Source organism: Borostomias antarcticus (genome assembly GCF_949987555.1).
Source record: "Borostomias antarcticus genome assembly, chromosome: 15".
Classification (NCBI taxonomy): Eukaryota; Metazoa; Chordata; class Actinopteri; order Stomiiformes; family Stomiidae; genus Borostomias; species Borostomias antarcticus.
The window spans coordinates 2,679,642-2,704,291 of record NC_140248.1 but is presented as its reverse complement, the minus strand read 5'-3'; the positions used below and the strand labels follow the sequence as shown (position 1 = coordinate 2,704,291).

Genomic DNA, 24,650 nt, shown 5'->3' with positions numbered 1-24,650 from the left:
CAGAGAGAGGGCTCTGGAGGTCTGATGGTGCGTGAGAGAGACGTACTTGTTGGGGTACTTGCGGAAGATGTCCCTGATGACCACGATGGCCTCCTGGACCACGTAGTTGACCTTGGTCTGGATCAGGTCCAGCAGGGTGCTCACACAGCGCTCGGCAGACTGCTGCAGGGGGAGGAGCCAGGACACCATGATGAATGATCCCATACTGACCAGAGATCAGCTGTGGTACATTACTGCTTCAACTACTCTCAACTACCATATCTTTGGCTCAATAATGTGAACAGCGTATACATGGAAGTGCTCAAAGCAACCACTATAAATCCAAAACTGTTGTGAATGACTGGTGAATTGCCTTCATATATTTCTACTGCTTTGTAGGCTAATTCTGGTAGAGCAACAGTAACTCTCTAGTCATACAAGCCCCTCTCACCACGGGGAAAATGACCAATAACATGAGAGTACAACTTGAACGGGACACCGAAAAGAGGATACTTCTACTCTCGTGGACCACCTGGGCATGTAAAGGTACAGAATAAAATAGTTCTATAACACAATAGAATCTAAAAATAGATAGATAGCGAATACGGGGCTTTTGTTTACAAATCATCAGTGGCCATCTCACGCCCGTCAGGTATTTACAATGTGAATGGATGTCCACAGAGAAAGCGCCCTATCAATCCAGGTCAATTAGCCCCTATTAGAATGTCAATAGAAAGGGGTCTGTACATTGCTGGGGGTCTGGCAGTAATATGCAAGATTATGCAAGCTTACTTTTTTGTGTAATTAATCTACTTTTAAAAATCACATATTATTTGACTGTACTCAACCCGGAAAGTCGCAATTATAAGGATCGTGTCAATGTTTTTGCTGTGTCTGTATGATAAAATGTCATAAAGCTAGAAGTATGAATATAATCATATTCTGGCCCCGCAGTGGTGGAATGAGCTGCCCACTGATGTCAGGACAGCAGAGTCGCTGCCCATCTTTCGTCGCAGGCTCAAAACTCATCTCTTCAAGAAGTACTACAACAATCCTCCCACCTAAGCACTTATTATATTATATTGCACTGTACTTTAGATTGTGATTCTTGCACTTTGCCTTCAGCACTAGATTATGCTCTTAGTCACTTGTTTGTTTTAGAAAGAAGATGCACTTGTGAGTTCTGGCAAGTAGTAGTACATTGGCTCTTCCTACGTTAAATGCAATTATTGTTAGTCGCTTTGGATAAAAGCGTCTGCTAAATGACTGTAATGTAATGTAATGTAATAATCTCGTCACTTTGATCATTGTCATTTTCCGATGAGACAGGAAAATCCCCCATGGTTAAGATCTGTGATGGAATAGTGACAATAGTGTGTGTGTGTGTGTGTGTGTGTGTGTGTGTGTGTGTGTGTGTGTGGGGGGGGGGGGGGGGGGACAAACCATATGCAGTAGTGTTTTCCCCCTTGCAGCAATGCTATTCACATTTGGTGCCATTTCAAATGAGTTATTTATGTCTCATCACTAATGAACAGTGACATATAGTACTGTTATCGTGCTGTTATAGTACTGTTATAGTACTGATAGTGGCACTGCTTTCTTTCTCTATAAGTGCGTGGGGAGGGGGGCTGGTCATAGTGATTTCTGTGTTGGTTTCTCTATAAGTGCGTGGGGAGGGGGGCTGGTCATAGTGATTTCTGTGTTGGTTTCTCTATAAGTGCGTGGGGAGGGGGGCTGGTCATAGTGATTTCTGTGTTGGTTTCTCTATAAGTGTGTGGGGGGGGGGGGCTGGTCATAGTGATTTCTGTGTTGGTTTCTCTATAAGTGCGTGGGGAGGGGGGCTGGTCATAGTGATTTCTGTGTTGGTTTCTCTATAAGTGCGTGGGGAGGGGGGCTGGTCATAGTGATTTCTGTGTTGGTTTCTCTATAAGTGCGTGGGGAGGGGGGCTGGTCATAGTGATTTCTGTGTTGGTTTCTCTATAAGTGCGTGGGGGGGGGGGGCTGGTCAGAGTGATTTCTGTGTTGGTTTCTCTATAAGTGCGTGGGGAGGGGGGCTGGTCATAGTGATTTCTGTGTTCGTTTTGTGACGGTAGTTTTTACCTCCACCTTGATGGCACAACGTCCGATGGCCCTGACCGCTTTACGCACAAAGTCCACGTCCACCTCTGTGGCGTACTCCTTCAGCTCGGCCAGCACCTGCAGGGGGACACAGCAAGCACACCTCTGAGAACAAGGTTTTCACCTGCAGGGGACACATGCACACCAAGCCCCCCTCTGGGAACAAGGTTTTCACCTGCACACCAAGCCCCCCTCTGGGAACAAGGTTTTCACCTGCAGGGGATACATGCACACCAAGCCCCCCTCTGGGAACAAGGTTTTCACCTGCAGGGGACACATGCACACCAAGCCCCCCTCTGGGAACAAGGTTTTCACCTCAGGGGGACACATGCACACCAAGCCCCCCTCTGGGAACAAGGTTTTCAGCGAGTGCAAGCAGCCATTCATGCTATATGCATAAGGATAACTTTTTGTTCTGTAAACAAACCTCACTATGACAGAAAGTATTTGTCGGTGCTAACGCTAGCCACACCTCACTGTAGAGATAGGACTGTGTGTTTACTCAGGGTGTGCAGAGTAACTAGCTTCAATATGTCATTTACAGTAGGCCAGCCTGGGCCTGTCTGACCTCACACTGCCAGCACACCGACCATGGCTGTAAATAACGCAGGCAGCTCACACACTGCCTGTCAACTCCTTCATTAAAGGCACCATCTGACACCACATCAGCCAGTGTGCCAGTTAGAGTTAAAGAGGACTCATACTTGTAATATGAATATGTCTGTTGTAATTAAATAACCCTTCAAAGCATGGAGGGCCTAAAGAAGGAAGTCCCAGCAGGTGAGGATGGCCACTGCTCTCGTTTCCTTCTTGAGTGCTACATACATGTGGCCTAAACGCCTGCCTAACTACAGCAAGGCACCGGCACAATGAAAGGAAGCATGTACTCTGCAGAAAGCTCGCCAAGCGCTGGGCAGGTGTGAGTTGGGCCAGACAGGGATGTCCATCACGAGTACCTGGGCGATGTTAGCCTGAGACGCCAGGCGGATCATGATGTCCAGCTTCTCCAGTTTGACGTAGATAGGGTCGTTGTACTTGACAAAGAACACCTTGATCTCCTGCTTTAGGATCTCAGGCCTGGGGAGAGAGGGAATGAGATGGCAAAGGAGCCAAACCAGAAATCAATAGTGAAATTCCGCAGTCTTACCTGTTCTGAACCCACAGTGATAACAGAGGGGGAGGTGGGAGGATAGTGAGAGAAATGCTGCCACCTAGTGTTAGTTAGGTAGCACTACGTGCATAAGATTATGAGTTGCCATGATCTTCACAACAGTCTTGTGTAATAGACTACCTCAGAACAGAATTACAGAATAGTCATAGTCATAATATAATTGTGCAAACAAGAAAAAACAACTTTGTACTTTCATCTTTGAGAGGATGCGCCTTCCCAGTGTTTTGTTTGTAGTGCTAAGTGCTTTTCTCAATTTCAACGTTTTTTATTTTGGACATGTGCCAAACAAATGATGCTAAGCGTCAATGTTGTGTTATCCAGAACCTCTGTGTCTGTGCTACCTTTCACATTTTGGGTATGAAACTTGGGGAAATGTATTCATAGTCAAACACCTCAGCTGTTCCTGCGACTGAACATGACTGACTAGATGCAACCCTAACGCCCCTGCGGTCGATCGACACGGTCACGGCTCTTCTCTGTCCTGACCCCACGGTCACGGCTCTTCTCTGTCCTGACCCCACGGTCACGGCTCTTCTCTGTCCTGACCCCACGGTCACGGCTCTTCTCTGTCCTGACCCCGCAGTGGGGGAACCAACTGCCCACTGACGTCAGGACAGCAGAGTCACTGCCCATCTTTCGCCGCAGGCTCAAAACTCACCTCTTCAAGAAGGATCCTACCTCTTAAAGCACCTATTTTGCTATTCATGCACTTTGGCTTTAGCACTAGATGATGCTCTTAGTCACTTGTTTAGAAAGGAGATGCACATGTGAGTTCTGGCGAGTAGCAGTACACTGACTACCTGTGTTAAATGCAATTATTCTAAGTCACTTTGGATAAAAGCGTCTGCTAAATGACTGTACCGTAACTTGAACCTCAGAGTGAATAGTATTCAAATCAAGTCAACATGTCCAAAAACCCCGTGGGGGGCCCTCTGACCTTTTCTGGACGATGAGATTGATGTTGCGCAGGGCCACGTACTGGACCTCGGGCTCCCCGGAGAGCAGGGTGACCAGCGGAGGGGACAGCTTCTTCAGCAGGGTGTTGTGGTAGTCCGAGTCCTTGGGCAGCAGCTCCAGGAACTTCATGAGCACCTTGACGGCGGACAGCACCACGGCGGAGTTGGCGTGCGAGAGGCGCGGGGTGACGCGCTCACAGATGCTGCGGGAGGGACGGGAGGTTCATGAGAGAGGGTCACCTGAGGCAGGAAGGTCACCTGAGGCAGGAACCCTGCTGATATGGCACACTTGCATACGTGGTGCTGCTATTAGAGCTGTGCAATAAAATCGATACAGCAATACATTGCAATACTTTTTCCCGCGATACTGTATCGATTTTCTGCAGTACATTTATCGATACAGTAAAAAAATAAATTGCACAAGAAAAGCAAGACAGGGAATAGATATAAAGTTAAGGATATAATTCAGCCATAGATACAGTAGTCTTGTTTTAAATGGATTTAAAAAGTCCTTATGTTCACCTCCAGGGAGCGGGGGATGGACTTTTCAGATGGATTTAAACATTTTCAGTAAATTATGTCGAGTATCACAATGTGTCGCAATATGTATCGTATCGCAATGAATTGTGATAGGCATGGTATGGTGACCCAATGTATTGTGAGGTCCTTGCCAATACGCAGCCCTATGCTGGATGTTTGGGTCATTAGAAGAAGGATCTGAGACCAACTGGCTATGTCAAAGACAAGATAAGGCAGCGTTATTAGTGCTGTGAGTGACCAAGTATTGTAGACAAACATACAGCCAGGGCTCCAGCGTGTGACCGATTCGCTCGTATTTGCAACCATTTTTCTGTTCAGAGCAACTGACGTTTTTTGCTGGTCAGATTTGCATTTTTGTTTCTTTTCTCTCCTCTAAACCCCAAAACAGTGATTTGGTCAAAACAGCAATGCTGTATACAGTATTTTGCTATCCTGCTATAACTACCCTATATTTATAATGAATGCCATGTGTTGTGTATTTTGCCTTGTGCTTTCTCATTGACTGGTGGTCCGACTGCCACAGAATTTCTCACGCATGTCTGCTCAGTTTAGTCAATTAACTACAGGTGATTGTGTATATCTTAATGATATCCATTATTCGGTTTGCTCAATTGAGCTTGAAATAATTGCATATCTAAAGCATGGAAACACAGAAGGCAGCCCACTTCTGAAACGGTGCGATGATGACGTGTAATGATTCTGGGCGGAGGTAAGGGAGCATGTATGCCACTGTGGATAGTTTATCAAGTATTTTTGCATTGCTTTGGACATATGCCCGTGAACACACACCAATGAATACACACAACTAATACACAGCGGAGAGAAACACTGAGCACACACAAATGTCACATTCAAAGCAGACAAGCAAATATTTCAGACATTGCAAATGAATGCATGTGACTGCTTCACAGTCCTGAATCTCACGTCTGAGAAGCTCAAGCCTACAGCAACAAGGTGAACACACGCACACACACATACTATCACACACACACACACACACACACACACACACACACGCTTGCTGTTACCTCTGGGCCTCCCGTTCATCCTTGGGGTTGTAGTTGGACAGGCAGTCCAGGATGAAGATCTGTCCCCACTCGGTGCACTCGTTCAGGGCGGTCAGCAGCTTGTTGATGTTCTGGGGGTTGAGGTCCAGCAGGTTGCTGTTGGGGTGGGACTCGCTGATCTCAGACAGAGCCGCCACAGCGTTGGCCACCACCTGGAGCAGGGATGAGGTTTATATGTGACTCAAGTCCAGCAGCAGGAGCTGTGTACCATTATTCAAGAGATCTGCTTTTGGATTGGGAGGGTGATCTTTAAACCTTCAATGTATCTCCAATGAGTGCTGTATTTGATTAACTAAAAGGTTCACTTTTCAAATGCATCTCGAGTATTTACTTAATGTATTTGGCCAATGGCCATGGTCTGCTACAAGAGTTCCTACAATTAAAAGTAGCAACGACTGCTCACCATGGGGTTGGAGTCCGCGATGAGGTCCCTGAGGGAGTCCAGGAAGCCCTGGTCCTCCACCATCTGGGCGTTGATATCATGGAGCTTGGCCACGCACACCGCCGCCGTCTTCCTCACGTACGGGTCCTCGTCCTTCAGACACTTCCTCAGCGGCTCACACAGGTACTCGGTGATCTTGTCCACGCGGATGCAGCCCATGGTGCGCACGGCCAGCGCTCGGATCAGAGGGTTGGGGTCCTCGCAGTCCTGGGAGTGGAGGACAGGACGTTCACACGCTAGTCTGTTATGTGCTGTAGGGATCTGCACAACTCACATTTTTCATAGTCGATTAATCAGTGGGTGGTATGAACGATTAATTGTTTTTTTGGCTGACATTCGAAAGATTTGATTCCAACGTTTCAAAATAAGTGTTTATTTGAATGAAACAAAGTAAAGACCACAGTTCCATTGATTTTGACGCTGTAATTTAGCCCCCATTCCAATAAATATAGCACTACAGAACGGCATTAGTTCAGTTCAATTTCAATATTTTTAGTTTGTTTGTGTTTATTTAAATGAAGAAAAATTAATGACAACAACTTCACTAAAATCGATTAGTGAAAAACGACTTTGACCGTCATGAACGATTAATGGATTAATTGGACCCACCCCTAATGTAGAGTGTTTCAGGTGGTCAATGGCATTGCTAAAAAGTGCCAACTGCAAAAACAAATTATATCCTAGTTATTGTAGTAGTTGCTGACATGATATCCATTTTGAAATCTAGCTTTTACATCTGCCAAAATGATAAAATATAATAACAATAAAAATAGTATCAATAGAAAACAATACAAAGCAAGTACAGTAAACATCAAGGTGTTTAAAGCTAACTGACATCAGTCAAGAGGAATATGTAGAGGTGGGTCGTATGCCCACCGCCCTTGTTCTCTGTAAAGCACATTGTGTTGCATCTGTGTATGAAATGCGCTATACAAATAAAGATTTGATTGATTCATTGATTGATTGATCGATCGATTGATTGAAGAGTGTCTTGCCTTAACAAAGCTGTTGACGGCCATGATGGCCATGTCAGGCTGGCTCTTGGCATAGTTCATCAGGTAGAGGTAGACCAGCTTCTTCAGCTCAAGGTTGTCAGTCTGCATGCAGTTCACCACATCTGGGAACAGGGAGCTGGTGGAGGTACAGGTATGGAGACGAGTTCATAGAAAAGAGAGGAGTGGGGAAAAACATGCATGATGAATAACATCCCTGTATAGAGAAAGAAGCAGTCTTTCTGATCTGATTGTCAAGTGAGCATTCTGAGTCTGACTCTGCTCACATGATCAGTCTGACTCTGCTCACATGATCAGTCTGACTCTGCTCACATGATCAGTCTGACTCTGCTCACATGATCAGTCTGACTCTGCTCACATGATCAGTCTGACTCTGCTCACATGATCAGTCTGACTCTGCTCACATGATCAGTCTGACTCTGCTCACATGGTCAGTCTGACTCTGCTCACATGGTCAGTCTGACTCTGCTCACATGGTCAGTCTGACTCTGCTCACATGGTCAGTCTGACTCTGCTCACATGATCAGTCTGACTCTGCTCACATGTTCAGTCTGACTCTGCTCACATGGTCAGTCTGACTCTGCTCACATGGTCAGTCTGACTCTGCTCACATGGTCAGTCTGACTCTGCTCACATGGTCAGTCTGACTCTGCTCACATGGTCAGTCTGACTCTGCTCACATGTTCAGTCTGACTCTGCTCACATGGTCAGTCTGACTCTGCTCACATGGTCAGTCTGACTCTGCTCACATGGTCAGTCTGACTCTGCTCACATGGTCAGTCTGACTCTGCTCACATGGTCAGTCTGACTCTGCTCACATGATCAGTCTGACTCTGCTCACATGATCAGTCTGACTCTGCTCACATGGTCAGTCTGACTCTGCTCACATGGTCAGTCTGACTCTGCTCACATGGTCAGTCTGACTCTGCTCGACCAAGATCAGCTTCATACCTCACGTCCTTTCCCACAGTCATGGCAGCAATGACCTTCTTCACTGCCTCCTTCCTCTTCTCTTTCTTCTCATTGTTCAGCTCTGCCTTCAGCTCAAAGATCTCCCCTGGATCAGGATCCAGCACAGCGTTAGCAGCAGTCCAGTTCAACACAACACTCATTCAGATAATGGCAAAGCTGTCAATTTCAAGCTTTCGCATCAACGAGTGTACACTGTGTAGGTGAACAGCTAATGTGCCATATTGCACCTACTTTGGGCATTTAACTACGATGTGCTGACTCACCTTTTTTGTTAGTCGTAAAATATTTGGAGTCCGTCATTGTTGCAGCTCTTCAAATCTGCAACATATGTGTTGTGTATAATATTAAACATAACGTACGTCACTAAACTTGTCATGAAAAGATAAGTCAGTTAAAGGTGTAACTCTAACGATACTTTGAAGTGGGTCTGTCTTATGGAACCAGGTTTTGAGACTACCAGCATGTATGTAACGCGCATTGTGTTGCCTCTGGGTATGAAATGCGCTATATAAATAAAGCTTTGATTGATTGATTGATTGTAACTTTCCCACTGTGTACTATTTGCCCCTCTATTTTAAGACTGTATATTTATTTGCCCAGGGACTGCGGGTGGAAATGAGCTGTCTAGCTATAACCTTGTACAGTGCATCTCTCCCTATTTTTATAGTGTAAATGTCTACTGTACCTTGTCCGTCTTAAAAATAAATAAAATCAATCAAATCAATCACAAGAAAGGACAACACCATAGGATTAACCTAGTCTATTACTGTACGAGGGGAAGACATCGATGCCTTGGAGGTTACAACCCCATCAGCACCACTCTCCCTAGCTAGCCGTTAGATAACACTGCTGGCTCATGTGTCTAGTTCCCTATAGACCGGTCCCACTGTAGCACTAACATTAATGGGAAATAAACATACTTTGCGTTCAACAGCCTAACCAGCAAACACACAACGTCAGGGAGACGTTCAGATCATGTCTTAATAACGTCCTGGTCCTGAACCCCGTGTGTTCGTCTGCTGGACCCCTCAATATTCACACGTCTGGCTTGGACCCCTCTAAGACGTCTGTGGACGTGCAGAACGGGTTCAATATCTGAACGTCTAAAATAAACATTCATTCTGGCTCCTAATTGGATGTCTTTGGACGTCCGAACAAGACAGAAAAGACATGTAAAAGACGTATTTTAGACGTGTCTTTGCTCAGTGGGTAGGGAGCCACACAGACTCATTACTACTTTGAAGCCCCCCAAATAATGTCCTTCGTCACTATAGGGTGTGACCCCCACAGCAGCCAGTGATGAAACATCTCACTCAGGCTAACGTTAGCTAGTCAGCTAGCTGGTTGCCCGGATGTGACGGTTGGCCTCGGTGCTTGTGCTCGCGCTGCGTTACGGGAAGAAACGGTCTCGCGAACCCAAATAACATGATACATACTTGATTTGATGGTATTTCAATCACAAGATTGCAACAGCGCGGCGAACGTAGCTCTTCGCTGGTAAACGGTCAACTGCTGTGTTGTTTCCTCCTCCTTAGCTGCCGTAGAGCGATGATGTGAACGTTAGCTAACCGTGGGAAGATGGAGAAGAATGTCCCGGAAAAACAAGATGAAGCGGCGGAGGGGGAACGGCGTAACACCGGAACCCGTCTCAACCGGAAACAAAAACAAGATGAAGCGGCGGAGGGGGAACGGCGTAACACCGGAACCCGTCTCAACCGGAAGCAAGTGGACTTTGTTTACAGGAGAAGTAGCAGCAGTATTTCAGAGAGCACAAACCACCCGCCACGGTTATCTGAACCTAGAGGGGGAGTTGGTGTTTTGCAACGAAACTCTTCATTCTTCATGACTAAATAATTGGGAAAATATTACTAACTTTCAGTTATTGTACCATCTTCTACTAGGTAACAGCAGCCATGGCAGAGCGAGGTGCACACTTGACCCACGCAGCTGCAGATGACAGACCCACTATATTCGAGGTCCTTGCGCAGGAGTCCCTGATGGGTGCTGTCAGGCCCGCTTTACGCCACGCTGTGAAGGTTAGTAGTTTGGAGGGGGCGGGGGGGGGTGATGTATCAAAATTAGTTCTCCTGTTTTACGAGCAACCTACTGAACCCACATTCATATCTGTTACAGGTATTGGCCGAGTCGAATCCTTCACGCTTCGGATTCCTGTGGAGGAGATTTGACGAGATTTACGTGGTTCTCGATCTATTGCTTCAGCACCATTTTCTATCACGGACTAGCGCCTCCTTCTCAGAAAACTTTTACAGCTTGAAGCGCGTCTCTGCTTCAGGTAGGGGACTGCCCGCTCACCTGGGACTTCGAGGCAAATCGCACTGGCGCTCTCTGCTTCTACTGGCCCTGGTGCCTTACCTGCGGTCCAAACTGGAACAGGTATTAGCAAAGCAGAGGGATGAGGATGAATTCTCCATCCGCCTGCCACAGTCTCGTATGCAGAGGATGTACAGGGCTTTCCTGGCTGCATACCCATATGTCAGCATGGCCTGGGACAGCTGGGTCTTCTGCCAACAACTCTTGTATGTTTTCGGCCGTGCAAGGACACACTCACCATTTTTGTGGTTGGCGGGTGTCCAGCTGTCTCAACTCACAGCCCAGGACATCAGGAACATGGATCTGAAACCAGCCACACCATCTGCAGGCATTGGGTCAAGGTAAGTGTGAAGCTTGCAGATTTGTGACTGCCGAGTTCAAAAAGTGTTACATCCTGACTTTTGTACTAGAACTGCGCTAATGTTTGTTCTTTTCTTCCAGTATTGGTGAGAGGCTGCGGACGCTGACGTCGACGGTGGTCGGGGGTGTTGCGGTGTCGCTCTCCACCAGCCTGTCCTTGGGGGTCTTCTTCCTGCAGTTCCTGGAGTGGTGGTATTCCTCAGAGAACCAGAGCACGATGAAGACCCTGACCTCCGTTCCCTCACCACCCCCTCCCGTCCACCTGCAGGACCACGCGGCTCTGGCCAAACACTGCAAAGTGTGTCCGCTGTGCCGCAGGGTCCGCGTCAACGACACCGTCCTCTCCACCTCCGGCTTTGTGTTCTGTTATGGCTGTATCTATGTCTACGTCAAAGCAAACATGAGGTGTCCCATGACGGGTTATCCTACTGAACTCCAGCACCTCGTCAAGATCTACTCTCCAGAGAGCTAGTGGACTCAAACATGGGGCGTGTTAGTTCACGAGTCACAGGGAGACTCACTTTGTCATCAAGCCAAAATGCTTTTCTATTGAGTTGGACTTCTCAAGCTGCAGTCAATTATGTCAATTTGTACTAGTGAAATATACTGTACATAAATGTATAATAGAAATCAATTGCCATTTTTATGTTAAAGTCAGTTGAAATACTATTGACTGATGGTGACCCAATATGCTCAAGTAATTGATCGTGATGGATAATTGCATTGTAAAATGTTCTGACCGTAATTTTGTAATGAATGGTTCTCATTTAAATTCAAATCAGAAGCACATCCCAAATGAATTAATAAGGCAGGTGCTGGACTAAAAAAGCATATGTATCAAAGAAAATAAGAGCGCACACTGTAACTCCCATAAAGATTATTTATGGACAAAAAAATATGAGTGACGTTTCGCTCTTCCTCGGACAACATCTCATTTAAATTCAGCCCTTGTCCCTAGCACTTAAAGTTTCAGTGGGAAGTGATGTGTTCACAGTGGGAAGTGACGTGTTCACAGTGGGAAGTGACGTGTTCACAGTGGGAAGTGACGTGTTCACAGTGGGAAGCAGCCATTCATTCACATTTATTTGGGAACACAACCAGTTTGATGGCATTTTCTTTGGTCAACTGATAAGGATGATTCTACAAATATAAACATAAAACAAAAAGTTCTGAAATTTGTGTAGATGATTACTCTGTTGTAATGAGGCTTCTTGGCAATACATTGTATACAGTTGTAGCCTGTTTATTTCCCTTTTAAATGGGGCCCCGTTTGTAAGGAACATGCATCTGTGGGATGAGCAGCACAGCTGAGGATGTTGGTTGCACCCATGAAAATATGACAAGTCTTCTCTGCCAATGCCAAACAGCTTATTCTGCTGTTGCTATTGACGCTTGTGTTAATCTTCCGGTAACCCCAGGTGCCTGATTGGCAGCACCTGTGCCCCTGGGCCCTGCTACAGTGGTCAGTTGGTGTCTGCTCCAGGAATTTGGGAGTAGAGAGGATGGGATGGCCGGCCAACAGTCCTGACCTCAACCCAATTGAACACTTGTGTGATCAGCTTGGGGGTGCTAGGAACCTGGAATCTGAATATGAAGTGGCAGATTGGAATACATGCATTCTTTCCTGTAGCAGCACATTCTGCTGTAAAACATTTAAGGAGAATAAGTATAAAATTCTGCATAGACAACACAGAACTCCATATATCCTTAATAAAATTGACCCTTCAAGATCACCACTTTGCTCTAAATGTAAGGGGGAAAACGGTACTTATATCCACTGTTTTTGGCAATGTTCTATCATTTAAAAATGTTGGTCACAGATCTCTAAAGAGCTGAATAACATCTTCAAATATAGCATTGAAATGAAACCAGGCCTCTTCATACTTAATCTTCCAGAAAGAAATATGCCTCTGAACCAGTGGAGGCTCGTCCATTGAGGCAGGGGAGGACAGTCCTCAGTTTTTGGAGAGAAGAGAAGGATTAAAATAGAAATATATAAATGTATTTATTCATAATTTTTTTTTTTATATATATTTTTTTTTTACAACACAAATGCCCCCCAAAAACAAGCTACACATTGACATACCCACCCCCAAACGCAATCCCACTCTGGCAAAACAAACCAGACCCGGAGAACATGGAATCTGTTCCACACATTCACCCGGAAGAACCAAACAGAAAAAAATATATATATATAAAAAACCCAAAACTAAATTATAGATATAGAAACATATAATAACAAAAAAACACAACAACGGACAAAACAGTCAACATGCCTACATTCTGTACATTCTTACAGACCAATTCCCTCAACATCCAGCATTAAATCTTTCAATTTCAGTCACAAACAAATTTGCCGCAAAGTATGAATCCTGTAGGGTTTTATGGATCATTTTATGAAATCCATTGACTTGTATTGAAGCGACCGTTGTAGATGTGTAGATCAATCCGCAGAGGGGATTCAGGAAGCGGAACTACTTCAAGGCATTGTGCGAGATCGGAATCAGTTCAAGCGGAAGTTTACACGTATGTGCTGCGACTAAATAGTTCTATGCTAAATATTTTTAAAAAGCCTTTATGGTGAATTATATGTCAGAACGCCAACTAACACCTCGGTGAGTTTCTTGTCTTTGAAATTGAGAGTTTAACATTTTTTGAATGATTTTTCACGGTGCCCACCCACATCCATTGTATGACCAAAATGGTTGTAGAGCAATTATCAGACTTTCTCAAAAGTGCTAGTTTTGTCAACGTTTTGATCTGAACCATTGTATATGATCATAAGTAACCTTAAAACAGGGCTAGACATGATTTTCCCTTTACTACTCCTTTAATGTACAAAAGAGTACAAAAAATAGGGGAGAGTGGGGTCAGTGGGGTTTTTGAGGTAAGAAAGTTACTTTTTAAATTTTCTGTATTTTTTAACTACTGCCCTGAGTTTTTATTCCCATTAACCTAAAGTCATATCATTTTGATGTATATTTTGTTAGCTAACAGCCAATATGACTATTAGCAATATTTATTGCTAACTCCTGCTAGCACAAGGAGGTTTTGTCAGGCTGAGGTGCGGTGGGGTCAAGTGTAACAGACTTTCAGCTATTCACAGCGTTCAGCCTATGCCCTTAATATTTAATGAACCAAACATTATCAATGTTTTAGTAAATGGTAATTTAGACTGTATGGAGTAGATAGGCTAAAAAATCACCTCAGAAATGTGTAATAACAGTGTAATAACAAATGTATATGTTTGATTTGGTGTTCGGTTTGATTACATGTTTACATTTCACATTTTAAATGTTTGTCTATGTTAAAAAGGCTAATAAATGACTAATTAAGTTATGAAAGATGTTTAATGATGATGTTAACTTAATACAATGTTTTAATGATCTTATTTGTGGTTGTTTTGTAATGTTGACCCCACACCATGTTACACTTGACCCCACCCGTGGGGTCAACTGTAACATCTGACTTCTCAAAAATAAATCAATATTGTACTCTTTATGTAATTTATGGGGACTTTTACATGATATGACAAATGAATAGACTTGTGTAACTATAATATAGCAAAACATGACTAATCTAGTTGAATTAGTCTCAAAGCAATCTGGAAAAGAGTAAAAAGTGTTACACTTGACCCCACTCTTCCCTATACAAGAGTTTTAAAATAAATAATATCAATAAAACTGTATGGTGAAACTTTAAGTAAGTTGCCGGTAACTGTAAGTTACCAAACTAATAAGCTAATAACTACGATACTAAGGGCCAAATCCACAAAAGGATTGCACAGCTTTTTTAGGGGCAAAACCCATGCAAATGAGACAAAAAATAGCTTCCAATCCACAAAGCACACACAAAGGGTGAGCGAATAGCTTCACGGCTGCGCCAGGCTCATTTGAATGTAGGTAAATTAGGTAATTCTGTTAAAAATTGCCGCTAATAAGCCTTGCGTCTGATCCACAAAGACCATGATCTAACTGCCACACGCGATTAGTGGAGCAAATACCGCTTTTTAAAAGCTGGTATTAACTGCAGCAGTCAGCACATACTCTCTCCCTCTGTCTCTCCTCCAAACTTGTGAGGTTTGAATGATATTGAATTGATATTGGATGATATTAAGGGTGAAATATATATAGAGGGATTTAAAAATAAGTTCAGCCAGCTGTGATGCACAGCAACAAAGACAACTGATATTTTCGTGGATATTGTGCTCTTGGCACAAAGCCAATATTAAACACATAGCTAATTGCAATCATGGGCGTAAATTGCACACAGGTGGCCAATTTGTGGAGGTTTTTGCCCGGGCATATCATGAAGGTGGCTTAGGGGTGGCTGTATAGCTCAGGAGGTACAGCGGGTCGTCCAATGATCGTAGGGTCGGTGGTTCGAATCTGGGCTCTGCCTGACTACATGTCTTAGTGTCCTTGGGCAAGACACTGAACCCTAAATTGCTCCCAATGAGCAGGTTAGCACCTTGTATGGCAGCTGCAGCCATTGGTGTGTAAATGTGTGTGTGAATGAGAGGCCTTCATTGTAAAGTGTTTTGGATAAAAGCACTATTCAAGTGCAGTCTATTTACAAAGCAAAATCTTTTGTGGATATTGTGCTTAACCGGAGCAGATTGGCATTGCAATTGCTGTGCAAAATATTGAGCTATTAGCAGGAGCAATCCCTTCTCTGTGAAGAAAGAAGAAAACAACAGACTGACGCCAGAGCAGGCCGTCTTTACTCCCTCACTAGTTATATTTACTTAATGGAGCTAGTCTCCCTCACTAGTTATATTTACTTAATGGAGCTAGTCTCCCTCACTAGAGTTATATTTACTTAATGGAGCTAGTCTCCCTCACTAGAGTTATATTTACTTAATGGAGCTAGTCTCCCTCACTAGAGTTATATTTACTTAATGGAGCTAGTCTTAGCATCCAAACAAGACACTTTTCATTAAACAGTTTCTGCAATAGATTATATTTAGCTTGAGGTTGTGACCCGCATGCCAGTTGAGTTGAATGTGATCCATTGCAGTCCGACAGTGCGCCCCCCTGCTTAGGCTGCTCACACTTTAACACTACATCAGCTAGAAAGTACACTCAACCTCCTGGAGTCTGGCCCACTCTAAACATAGCTATGACTTCCATTTTCTGAGCTGGGGCTGAGCCTAATGAAGTGAGTTCGGACAGCAAGGCCAAAGAATCCAGCTCCCCTTCAACTGGTAAACCACTAGTGAGAAAAGCAGCACAAACACAATCATACTCCAGCTAGTTTGAGAACACCCAGGGACGTGAATCTTAAGACTTGCATACCGTATTTATTAAAGCACTAGTCTCACTCTACATTTGAGAGAAGCCTATGTGGTTAAAGAACTCACTCAACTGACATCAGTTATTTAGCAGACACTTTTAACTTTTACTTGCAATAAGTACATTTGCCCAGAGTAAGTGAACTGAATGTATATACCAGTAATTCTTTTATGATTCAAGTTATTTTAGGATGGTTTCATGTCAAAAATAAGGAAATTCCCAAACTTGGCATCTTGTGTCAACATAACCCAGCAGCTCAGAGAGAAGATTCAAACTCAGGGGCACCCTGAGAGATCGCTACCAAGTCAGGACACTCTTCTGTCTTCATAGCTGCATCATAACCTTCAGCAACGTCTTGAGTGTGAAGTGCACATGGAATAGCACATTTTCACTATTGGTTAGATTGACAGAAAACATGTACAGTATAACAGTACAGTGACGCTTACTCAAATGACATTGCATACCTTGTTTGTCTCACCTGGGTCACATAAGCATTCATTTTGATTCTGTATGCATGTGCACATTTCTTGTGAAGGATTATGAGAATGCAATCATTCTAAATTGACTTGGCATCTTATTGTATAGGTTCCTTCTACTCTTTCTTGAATGATCACTGCTCCAAAATGATTGGACTGGCGAGGACAAGCTTTCTTTGCTTTGTTCAAGGCATGGACGAGAGAAAGGTGCTTTCTAATAAGAATTTTAAATGAAGGCCTTTCCATAGAACACAGCTTGTATAGACTTTTCTAAATCACAGGTGAGCCTGATTAACAGAAGTATACTGGTCACCAAGGAGACGGTCACGTTGGCCACTTCCTGTCACTCGAGTGGGAAAAGATGGATAATTGCCAAATCCAATATAGCAAGTCATGCTTCAACTGGAACATTCTAGAAAAATTGGCAGTATTCTGTTCATAAAAATAGAACCAAAAAGAACCACAAGAGAGACAAGTTACACATTGTATGGCACATAAATATCAACAAAATAAGATGTTTATTTGCAATATATTACATTAAATTTCAGACAAGATATGAAAAGACATGCCATTTCACAGAACAATAGACCACATAGTTCACAGAAAGCTAACAGACAAAACGATGTTTGTGCATTATTTATATCCAAAATAAATGATGAAAATAATTTAACTTTTGACACAAAATGCTTGTTCTGCACCAAATTTTCAACGTACAAAAATTTTTGTTTGGTCAAAGAAACAGTATTTTTACTACTCTGCACCTGCTTAATGAGTTTAAGATTAACTTTCCAACCTAGAAAGTAGACGCTTATGTTATTGTACACACAATTTAATATCATTTGTTTTGAAAAAATGTGTAAGTGTGTAAATGTGTAAATGTGTAACAAGCTCTCAAACAGATGAATCAACGAAAAACCTTCAGCGCTCAGTTCAGAACTAAACAAGTGTCTTTTCTCACCATAGTAAAAGAAAACAGGCGATTCTTAATTGGTCAGAGAACCTATCTTGGAATGTTATCCTCATTTCTTACCTTTTACAAGCAGATATATTATTTTTTTAAAGAACTGACAGTGTTATCCTTGTTGACATTACCCGAACACTCAACCTCATTAATAAAGCTTTAAGATATCAAATATTCAATAAGCCATTTTGAGTCAAACTCGACATGATCCATCACAACAATATATTCGATAACATTCCATTCCTTGACAACATTTTTTCACAAAGTCATGCTGCAAGCTATATTTGACCCTGGTTACAAGCCCCGTCTCAACTATAGTAGTCCTGCTGTAAACATCTTTAGGTTCAGAAATACTCCCCATATTTTCAATATGTATGAGGTTCTCTTGGCCCAGAAGTCCGCTCACCTGTCAGGAGTATTCCCTCGGCCAGCCATGCCTTTTCCCTTGGCACTGTCTTCTCTAACAATAATAGATGCACAGAATGTGGAAAATAAACTTGAAATGGTGACATGGCTACATTACACAACCCACAGTGTCCCATGGTGAGTCCACTAAACAACATATGTTGAGCAGATACATTTTATATTCATTTTATAATTTATATTGGCTGTGTGCGGATGGAAACACGTATTTGGCATTGTGGAAATAATTCACAGTAACTTGAGTACATATAGTAAAAGTGGTCTGACTAGGAAGAGACTGGGAGAGGTGAGGAGATTTGGAAGGGGCACCTTTGCCATTCACTATTCTTGACACCATTAACCTTACAAGTTTAGTTTACAGTCTACAGACACAGAAAACAACATATACTTTTTGGAAGCACACAATGACAGCCTTTTAAGGCATGAGATAATGCTGTGATCGCTACGTTGTGTCACTTCTCTTTAGTTAAACCTGTTTAGCAAGTTAGACATTCCCATTCTGGGCACAAGCGCTACCTACATGAAAGTGCTGATGGCACAAATGACACGACACCTGTAACAAAAAAAAAACTAAGGTCACAGTGCTGTAATGTTAGAGCCCTGTGTTCTGTAAATGTCTCTTCTTTGGATTATTCTACTCTAATAGAATCCAGGTAAGACAATATTGTCAAAGACACATTCTGAAACATTCAACCTTGAATTAGTAGTTGGACACTTGTTTACCCACACATTAAGAGTAGGTTTGGGACACTGGGAAGGGGAGAGGTATGACCAGAACAGCTGCTGAGGAGGAAGGAGAGCTGGATAAATAAGGGATAAGGAATCCCATTAACCTCCCACCTTACCAGTGAAAGCTTTCCACGATGCTTAAAAGGCCATGAGAGTGGATGAAGACCAGACCCAAAATCACACAACCTGTAGACCTCTCTCCTGCCCGTCAAGCTGCACCTTGATCTTGTGCAGTTCCTCGATCTCCTGGTGGTGGCGCTCTGTCTTGTGGCGCACCAGCGAGCGGTAGAAGTGGATGGTAAACACCACAAAGATCACCCCCACCGGCACCATGATGATGGTGGACGCCAGGGCGGCCTGCCAGCCGCTGTTCCCCGGGGGAGGGCTGGCCTTCGGGGGCTTGACCGTCCCACCTGCCGCGCTGCAGTTCATCTTAGCCAGCGCCAGCTCAGCCGCCGCCAACGCCACCTGGTTGACGCCGCCCGAGTCCACGGGCAGAAACTTGATCCAGCAGAGGAGCACCACCTCGGCCAGGAAGAGCAGGATGCCCAGCGCCGTGGAGAAGCCCCAGGCCAGCTCGATGTAGTGGTGCATGCGCTCGTGGGGGGACTCGCTGACCGAGTTGAGGTTGTGAATGTTGCTGACGGCCTCCACGTTGGGCAGGATGCAGGTGCTGATGAGCAGGGCGAACAGGTGCACGGCCACCAGCACGGTGGTGCACACGCTGAAGGCGACGAGGAGGAAACGCGGGTAGTTGTACTGCATCTCCAGCTGAACCTCCACCATGGCCACCTACAACACCAGAGCACAATGACCTCACATCACCGTCTTCTACTGGGCAGAGTGGGAGGAACTGGGATTCATCTCAAATACGGATGTGCTGATTGGGTTTCATACTAGGGCTGTGAGCGAGGGAGGTTTATACCCCAAAACATCCCTGGGAAACACAAAACAAACAGCCTGGAGACCACTGCTATCCAGATGACAGAGTTCACATGTAGGAGAGGATCCAGGAAATGCTGGAAATTAAGACTAATGTAATGGATCTTCAGGAAACACAGGCAGAGAGGGTTCAGTAATTCAAATGAATTATGATTTCCTGTCATTACAAGTCTTTTCACATCTTTGCAGGAATGCCCGTGTGTGTGTGTGTGTGTGTGTGTGTGTGTGTGTGTGTGTGTTGTTGAACGAGTGGCCATTCACAGTCCATTTCTACCTTAGACCTTAGATTTCATCTCATGTCTGTCTGTCTTTCTGCCTGCATACTGTAGCTTCTAAATATGGTGCTTCCTGTGGAACTATGCGAAAGGGGGATTTTTCTTTTGCAAGTGAAGAAAGGTGTTAGTTTCATATACGCATGAAGCCTTAGGTCATGTATGTCTTATGCGATGCAATTTTTTCTCTTGCAAGTGATGCACGTGTGATGACTGATTGACGCAAGTAATGAACTCTTTACTGTCTATCCATCTATGATTGATGTATGCAGGTGGCTTTGATATTGCAGGATTCCGTATCAAACCAAAACCAGAACTAATTCAACCTTGAACCGGCTATAGGATAAAACTCTAAATTAATTTAGCTATAAGTAGCTTTTTAAGGTAACTTAGAATAACTAAAAAGGTGATAGTTATTCAAGACCAAGGTCACCGTGACAGGAATATCGCACCGTCCTACAATGTGCTGATTGGGTTTCATACTAGGGCTGTGAGCGAGGGAGGTTTATACCCAAAAAAATCCCTGGGAAACACAAAACAAACAGCCTGGAGACCACTGCTATCCAGATGTACAGATGACAGAGTTCACATGTAGGAGAGGATCCAGGAAATGCTGGAAATTAAGACTCATGTAATGGATCTTCAGGAAACACTGGCAGAGAGGGTTCGGTAATTCAAATGAATTATGATTTCCTGTCATTACAAGTCTTTTCACATCTTTGCAGGAATGCCCGTGTGTGTGTGTGTGTGTGTGTGTGTGTGTGTGTGTGTGTGTGTGTGTGTGTGTGTGTGCGTGTGTGTGCGCGTGCATGTGTGTGAGTGACTCACCATGGCGAAACCTGAGAGCAAAGCCGACGTCCGACTGGAGGCCTTCAGCTTGGCCCGGCTCAGGTAGAGTTTTCTCCAGGACAAGGCCTGGACCGAGTGGTGGTTGGAGGTGACCAGCTCTAGATAGCTGCGCCTTACCCAGTCCCTGTAGTCCATCCCGCTGCCATCTTGAATCCGGTCGGAGCCCCCAGGGGTGGCGGAGCCCATGGGAACGTTCAGCTCGCTGTTCATGGCAACTGTTGGACAACAAGGGAGGGAGAGACGAGGATGATTCACGACCAATGAGCTCAACTTGGACACATCCACCACTGGGTCAATGGCAGAGTAGCCTGTTTCCCTGGGAAGACACTGGAAACATGAACATAAGGATAGCCTATTTGTTACAAGAGCAAATTACTTATGGGACAGTTTCAGCAAAAACATCAGTAACTTGGCACTAAAATGAATTAACTGCGGTCTACACTTACTTGGCAGGGATGTCCCTGTCTTGGCAGTGGCTTTCATAACAGGCTATAAAGGGGAAAACATAATGCCTGACGTTACGTGGGATGGTGACCGTGGATCGTGGTGATGAGATGGCTCAGTTGTCATCAATCTTATTCCACTAATTAAATCAGCTCAAAGAGTTGGCAGGAGGACTGGCCGTGTCCTCTCGGGTTACACACCCAGGAGAAGCCACAAAACACAACACGTCCCTCTGCTAACGTGATTGAGTCTAAAGCTAGTTACATCCTTGAGTCTAAAGCTAGTCTAAAGCTAGTCTAAAGCTAGTCTAAAGCTACACTTACACCCGTGTTGCTCGTTGGGGTTTCTCTCATTTCGACCCAGCGTCAATATCTATCAGCTTTTTAAACATGAATAACAGCGGTGCCCATTTTTGTGCAACGTAGCTGAAAGATGAGATGAGTCAGTTCACACTGCTGGCTGGCTAATGTGAGCTGACTACTAAGCTAACCTGAGCTACAAGAGCTAGAAGGCAAAACACAGCTAGCTACCCTAAATGGAGAAAATATCTGAGAATAATCTTGTTTGACTATTTAGACCTCCTGCAAAGTTGTGATAAGTGATTGTAACCAGAGCTACTTGTACAAGCTGTTATCTAACTAGCTAACCTTTACATTGATTGCATTACCTTGCTGCCAAGAATGCCCCTTGAGTTATTTCATCCACAGATCCTGATGTATACAGATTGAGTTGAGCTACTCGAAGAGAAGAGGAAGAGCTGTTCTTGTTCTTCAGACTTGGCTGAGACTGAGAGGGTTCGGTTCGTTCCTCCCCAGCCGTCACACGGTCACGTGATAGGGTGTCTCCTCCCCTCCCAGAGCAGGGGGGATGGCTGATCCCAGAGCAGGGGGGATGGCTGATCCCAGAGCAGGGGGGATGGCTGATAGGAATAGGGGTGATGGCTGATAGGAATAGGGGTGATGGCTGATAGGAATAGGGGGGATGGCTGATCCCAGAGCAGGGGGGATGGCTGATCCCAGAGCAGGGGGGATGGCTGATAGGAATAGGGGTGATGGCTGATAGGAATAGGGGTGATGGCTGATAGGAATAGGGGTGATGGCTGATCCCAGAGCAGGGGTGATGGCTGATAGGAATAGGGGTGATGGCTGATAGGAATAGGGGTGATGGCTGATAGGAATAGGGGTGATGGATGATAGGAATAGGGGTGATGGCTGATAGGAATAGGGGTGATGGCTGATAGGAATAGGGGTGATGGCTGATAGGGTGTATCCTCCCCGCATCCCAGAGCAGGGGTGATGGCTGAATGACTGCTGGAGGAATTTGAGAAAGTTGAGCCCTGTTGAAAACATCTCATTTAAATCAGCTTTTTTATGAAAAGGGAAAATGGAAACAAAATATTTTAGTATATTTAAATGGAATCAGGAAATCCACCGGTTGAGTGACCTGATGTCATGTAATTCATGCAGTTAGAGAAGATAAAATGCTCACTTGGGGGTTCCAGGGACACATTCCTCTCCATCTGGGATCCGGGTTTGACATACAGTACTTAGGAGGACTTAAAACTAGGCCCGATACCCCTTCGTAATTTTCCCCAATTTAGGATATCTTGTAGACCACAGTATATACAATTTCACTAATATAATTGCTCGTCAATTTACTCTTTTCTTTCTTGTATTTGTATATGTTTTTCTAACGTTATAACAATTACTTCGATTATGTCTATAATTATCTGCTCTCTCTTCATATCCCACTCCAAATGTTAATGTTTTTGTGTAGGCTGTGTATGTAGCTATATCATATTTCCAACGTGTCTACATTGTGAATCGATACAGGCATGTATGAACACAGATGTATATGTAGACCTATACATATGATATTGAGCATGGCTAAATGTACACCTCGTTTATATTTAATTTTCTTCCTCTTCTGCTGCTCTAGGTGAGTGTAGGCGTGCTCTGGTTAGGTGGGTGAGACAGGTGGCTGAATAGTTTTGTTTGTTGTTTATAGGGGGGGAGATTGGAATTGGAAATATTATTCTAATGTTGACTTATTTTGTACTTGTCAACATGTAAATAAACTAAAAAAATAATAATAATAAAGTAGTAAGAAAGAGAGAATGTGATTGTGATGTCCCAAATTAATCTGGTATTAGTTTGTGTGGAAGAGGACGACCATAACTACATTTTTATAAACTACATTTTTATAAGTACACCCAATTAGACACATTTCAACGGTGTCCCTCCAGGTTGTTTACTCACTGTATACTCAGTGAAGTTGCTTTGGGATAAAATGTTTCTAATTCAGTTTTTCAACCACCTGTTCTGGACCAACAACGGTCCCACTGGGAGGCTGACCCACCAGGATGGTGCTGAGACACCAGGATGGTGCTGACCCACTAGGATGGTGCTGACCCACCCACCAGGATGGTGCTGACCCACCAGGACGGTGCTGACCCACCAGGATGGTGCTGAGCCCCCAGGATGGTGCTGACCCACTAGGATGGTGCTGACCCACCCACCAGGATGGTGCTGACCCATCGTCTTCTCACCAGGATGCTGCTGACCCACCAGGATGGTGCTGAGCCACCAGGATGGTTCTGACCCACCAGGATGGTGCTGACCCACCAGGATGCCTCTGACCCACCAGGATGCTGCTGACCCACCAGGATGGTGCTGAGCCCCCAGGATGGTGCTGACCCACCAGGATGGTGCTGACCCACCAGGATGGTGCTGAGCCCCCAGGATGGTGCTGAGCCCCCAGGATGCTGCTGACCCACCAGGATGGTATTGACCCACCAGGATGGTATTGACCCACCAGGATGGTGCTGACCCACCAGGATGGTATTGACCCACCAGGATGGTGCTGACCCACCAGGATGGTATTGACCCACCAGGATGGTGCTGAGCCCCCAGGATGCTGCTGACCCACCAGGATGGTGCTGACCCATCGTCTTCTCACCAGGATGGTACTGACCCACCAGGATGGTGCTGACCCACCAGGATGCCTCTGACCCACCAGGATGGTGCTGAGCCCCCAGGATGGTTCTGACCCACCAGGATGGTGCTGAGCCCCCAGGATGCTGCTGACCCACCAGGATGGTGCTGACCCATCGTCTTCTCACCAGGATGGTGCTGACCCATCGTCTTCTCACCAGGATGCTGCTGACCCACCAGGATGGTGCTGAGCCCCCAGGATGGTGCTGACCCACCAGGATGGTGCTGAGCCCCCAGGATGGTGCTGACCCCCCAGGATGCTGCTGACCCATCGTCTTCTCACCAGGATGGTTCTGACCCACCAGGATGGTTCTGACC

At 44.8% G+C, this 24,650-nt stretch overlaps 3 protein-coding genes across 5 annotated transcripts in view; 1 reads left to right on the top strand and 2 right to left on the bottom strand.

Moving 5' to 3' along the window:
• The window catches only part of ap2b1 (adaptor related protein complex 2 subunit beta 1), a 73,455-nt gene extending 63,665 nt beyond the window's left edge, over positions 1 to 9,790 (bottom strand). The window contains exons 1-10 of the mRNA XM_084449315.1: positions 9,695 to 9,790; positions 8,522 to 8,576; positions 8,238 to 8,343; positions 7,269 to 7,404; positions 6,235 to 6,480; positions 5,793 to 5,983; positions 4,206 to 4,427; positions 3,054 to 3,174; positions 2,080 to 2,175; positions 47 to 162 (exon numbers count right to left, since the gene is read on the bottom strand). Coding sequence (XP_084305441.1) covers positions 47 to 162; positions 2,080 to 2,175; positions 3,054 to 3,174; positions 4,206 to 4,427; positions 5,793 to 5,983; positions 6,235 to 6,480; positions 7,269 to 7,404; positions 8,238 to 8,343; positions 8,522 to 8,558 — 1,271 coding nt within the window. The 5' untranslated portion in view covers positions 8,559 to 8,576; positions 9,695 to 9,790. The remainder of the gene's footprint in view (positions 1 to 46; positions 163 to 2,079; positions 2,176 to 3,053; positions 3,175 to 4,205; positions 4,428 to 5,792; positions 5,984 to 6,234; positions 6,481 to 7,268; positions 7,405 to 8,237; positions 8,344 to 8,521; positions 8,577 to 9,694) is intronic.
• Positions 9,791 to 9,990: 200 nt separating this feature from the next.
• On the top strand, positions 9,991 to 12,007 carry pex12 (peroxisomal biogenesis factor 12). 2 transcript variants are annotated; one of them, XM_084449630.1, is made up of 4 exons: positions 9,991 to 10,073; positions 10,170 to 10,294; positions 10,392 to 10,930; positions 11,031 to 12,007. In XM_084449630.1, exons 2-4 carry the CDS (start codon positions 10,172 to 10,174, stop codon positions 11,419 to 11,421), a joined length of 1,053 nt encoding a protein of 350 aa, XP_084305756.1. In that variant the 5' UTR covers positions 9,991 to 10,073; positions 10,170 to 10,171; the 3' UTR covers positions 11,422 to 12,007. The 2 variants fall into 2 exon arrangements, with proteins under 2 accessions (XP_084305756.1, XP_084305755.1); XM_084449629.1 differs by having other exon boundaries at positions 10,019 to 10,294.
• A 5,252-nt stretch (positions 12,008 to 17,259) lies between these two features.
• On the bottom strand, positions 17,260 to 22,113 carry orai2 (ORAI calcium release-activated calcium modulator 2). Of its 2 annotated transcripts, XM_084450180.1 has the most exons (4): positions 22,007 to 22,112; positions 21,342 to 21,384; positions 20,875 to 21,110; positions 17,260 to 19,624 (listed from the first exon to the last, which is right to left on the bottom strand). In XM_084450180.1, the coding sequence occupies exons 2-4, from the start codon at positions 21,376 to 21,378 to the stop codon at positions 19,010 to 19,012; spliced, it is 888 nt and encodes a 295-aa protein (XP_084306306.1). In that variant the 5' UTR covers positions 21,379 to 21,384; positions 22,007 to 22,112; the 3' UTR covers positions 17,260 to 19,009. The 2 variants fall into 2 exon arrangements, with proteins under 2 accessions (XP_084306306.1, XP_084306307.1); XM_084450181.1 differs by lacking the exon at positions 21,342 to 21,384 and having other exon boundaries at positions 22,007 to 22,113.
• Between the last annotated feature and the right edge of the window lie 2,537 nt (positions 22,114 to 24,650).

Bases quoted from the DNA above. Each gene is read 5' to 3' on its own strand.
- orai2 (XM_084450180.1), bottom strand. From the start codon at position 21,378: ATGAAAGCCACTGCCAAGACAGGGACATCCCTGCCAA. The intron at 21,111-21,341 runs GTAAGTGTAGAC...GTTGTCCAACAG, and splicing joins GACAGGGACATCCCTGCCAA to TTGCCATGAACAGCGAGCTG. The intron at 19,625-20,874 runs GTGAGTCACTCA...CTGGTGTTGTAG, and splicing joins TGCTCTCAGGTTTCGCCATG to GTGGCCATGGTGGAGGTTCA.
- pex12 (XM_084449630.1), top strand. From the start codon at position 10,172: ATGGCAGAGCGAGGTGCACACTTGACCCACGCAGCTGCAGATGACAGA. The intron at 10,295-10,391 runs GTTAGTAGTTTG...TATCTGTTACAG, and splicing joins CTTTACGCCACGCTGTGAAG to GTATTGGCCGAGTCGAATCC. The intron at 10,931-11,030 runs GTAAGTGTGAAG...CTTTTCTTCCAG, and splicing joins TCTGCAGGCATTGGGTCAAG to TATTGGTGAGAGGCTGCGGA.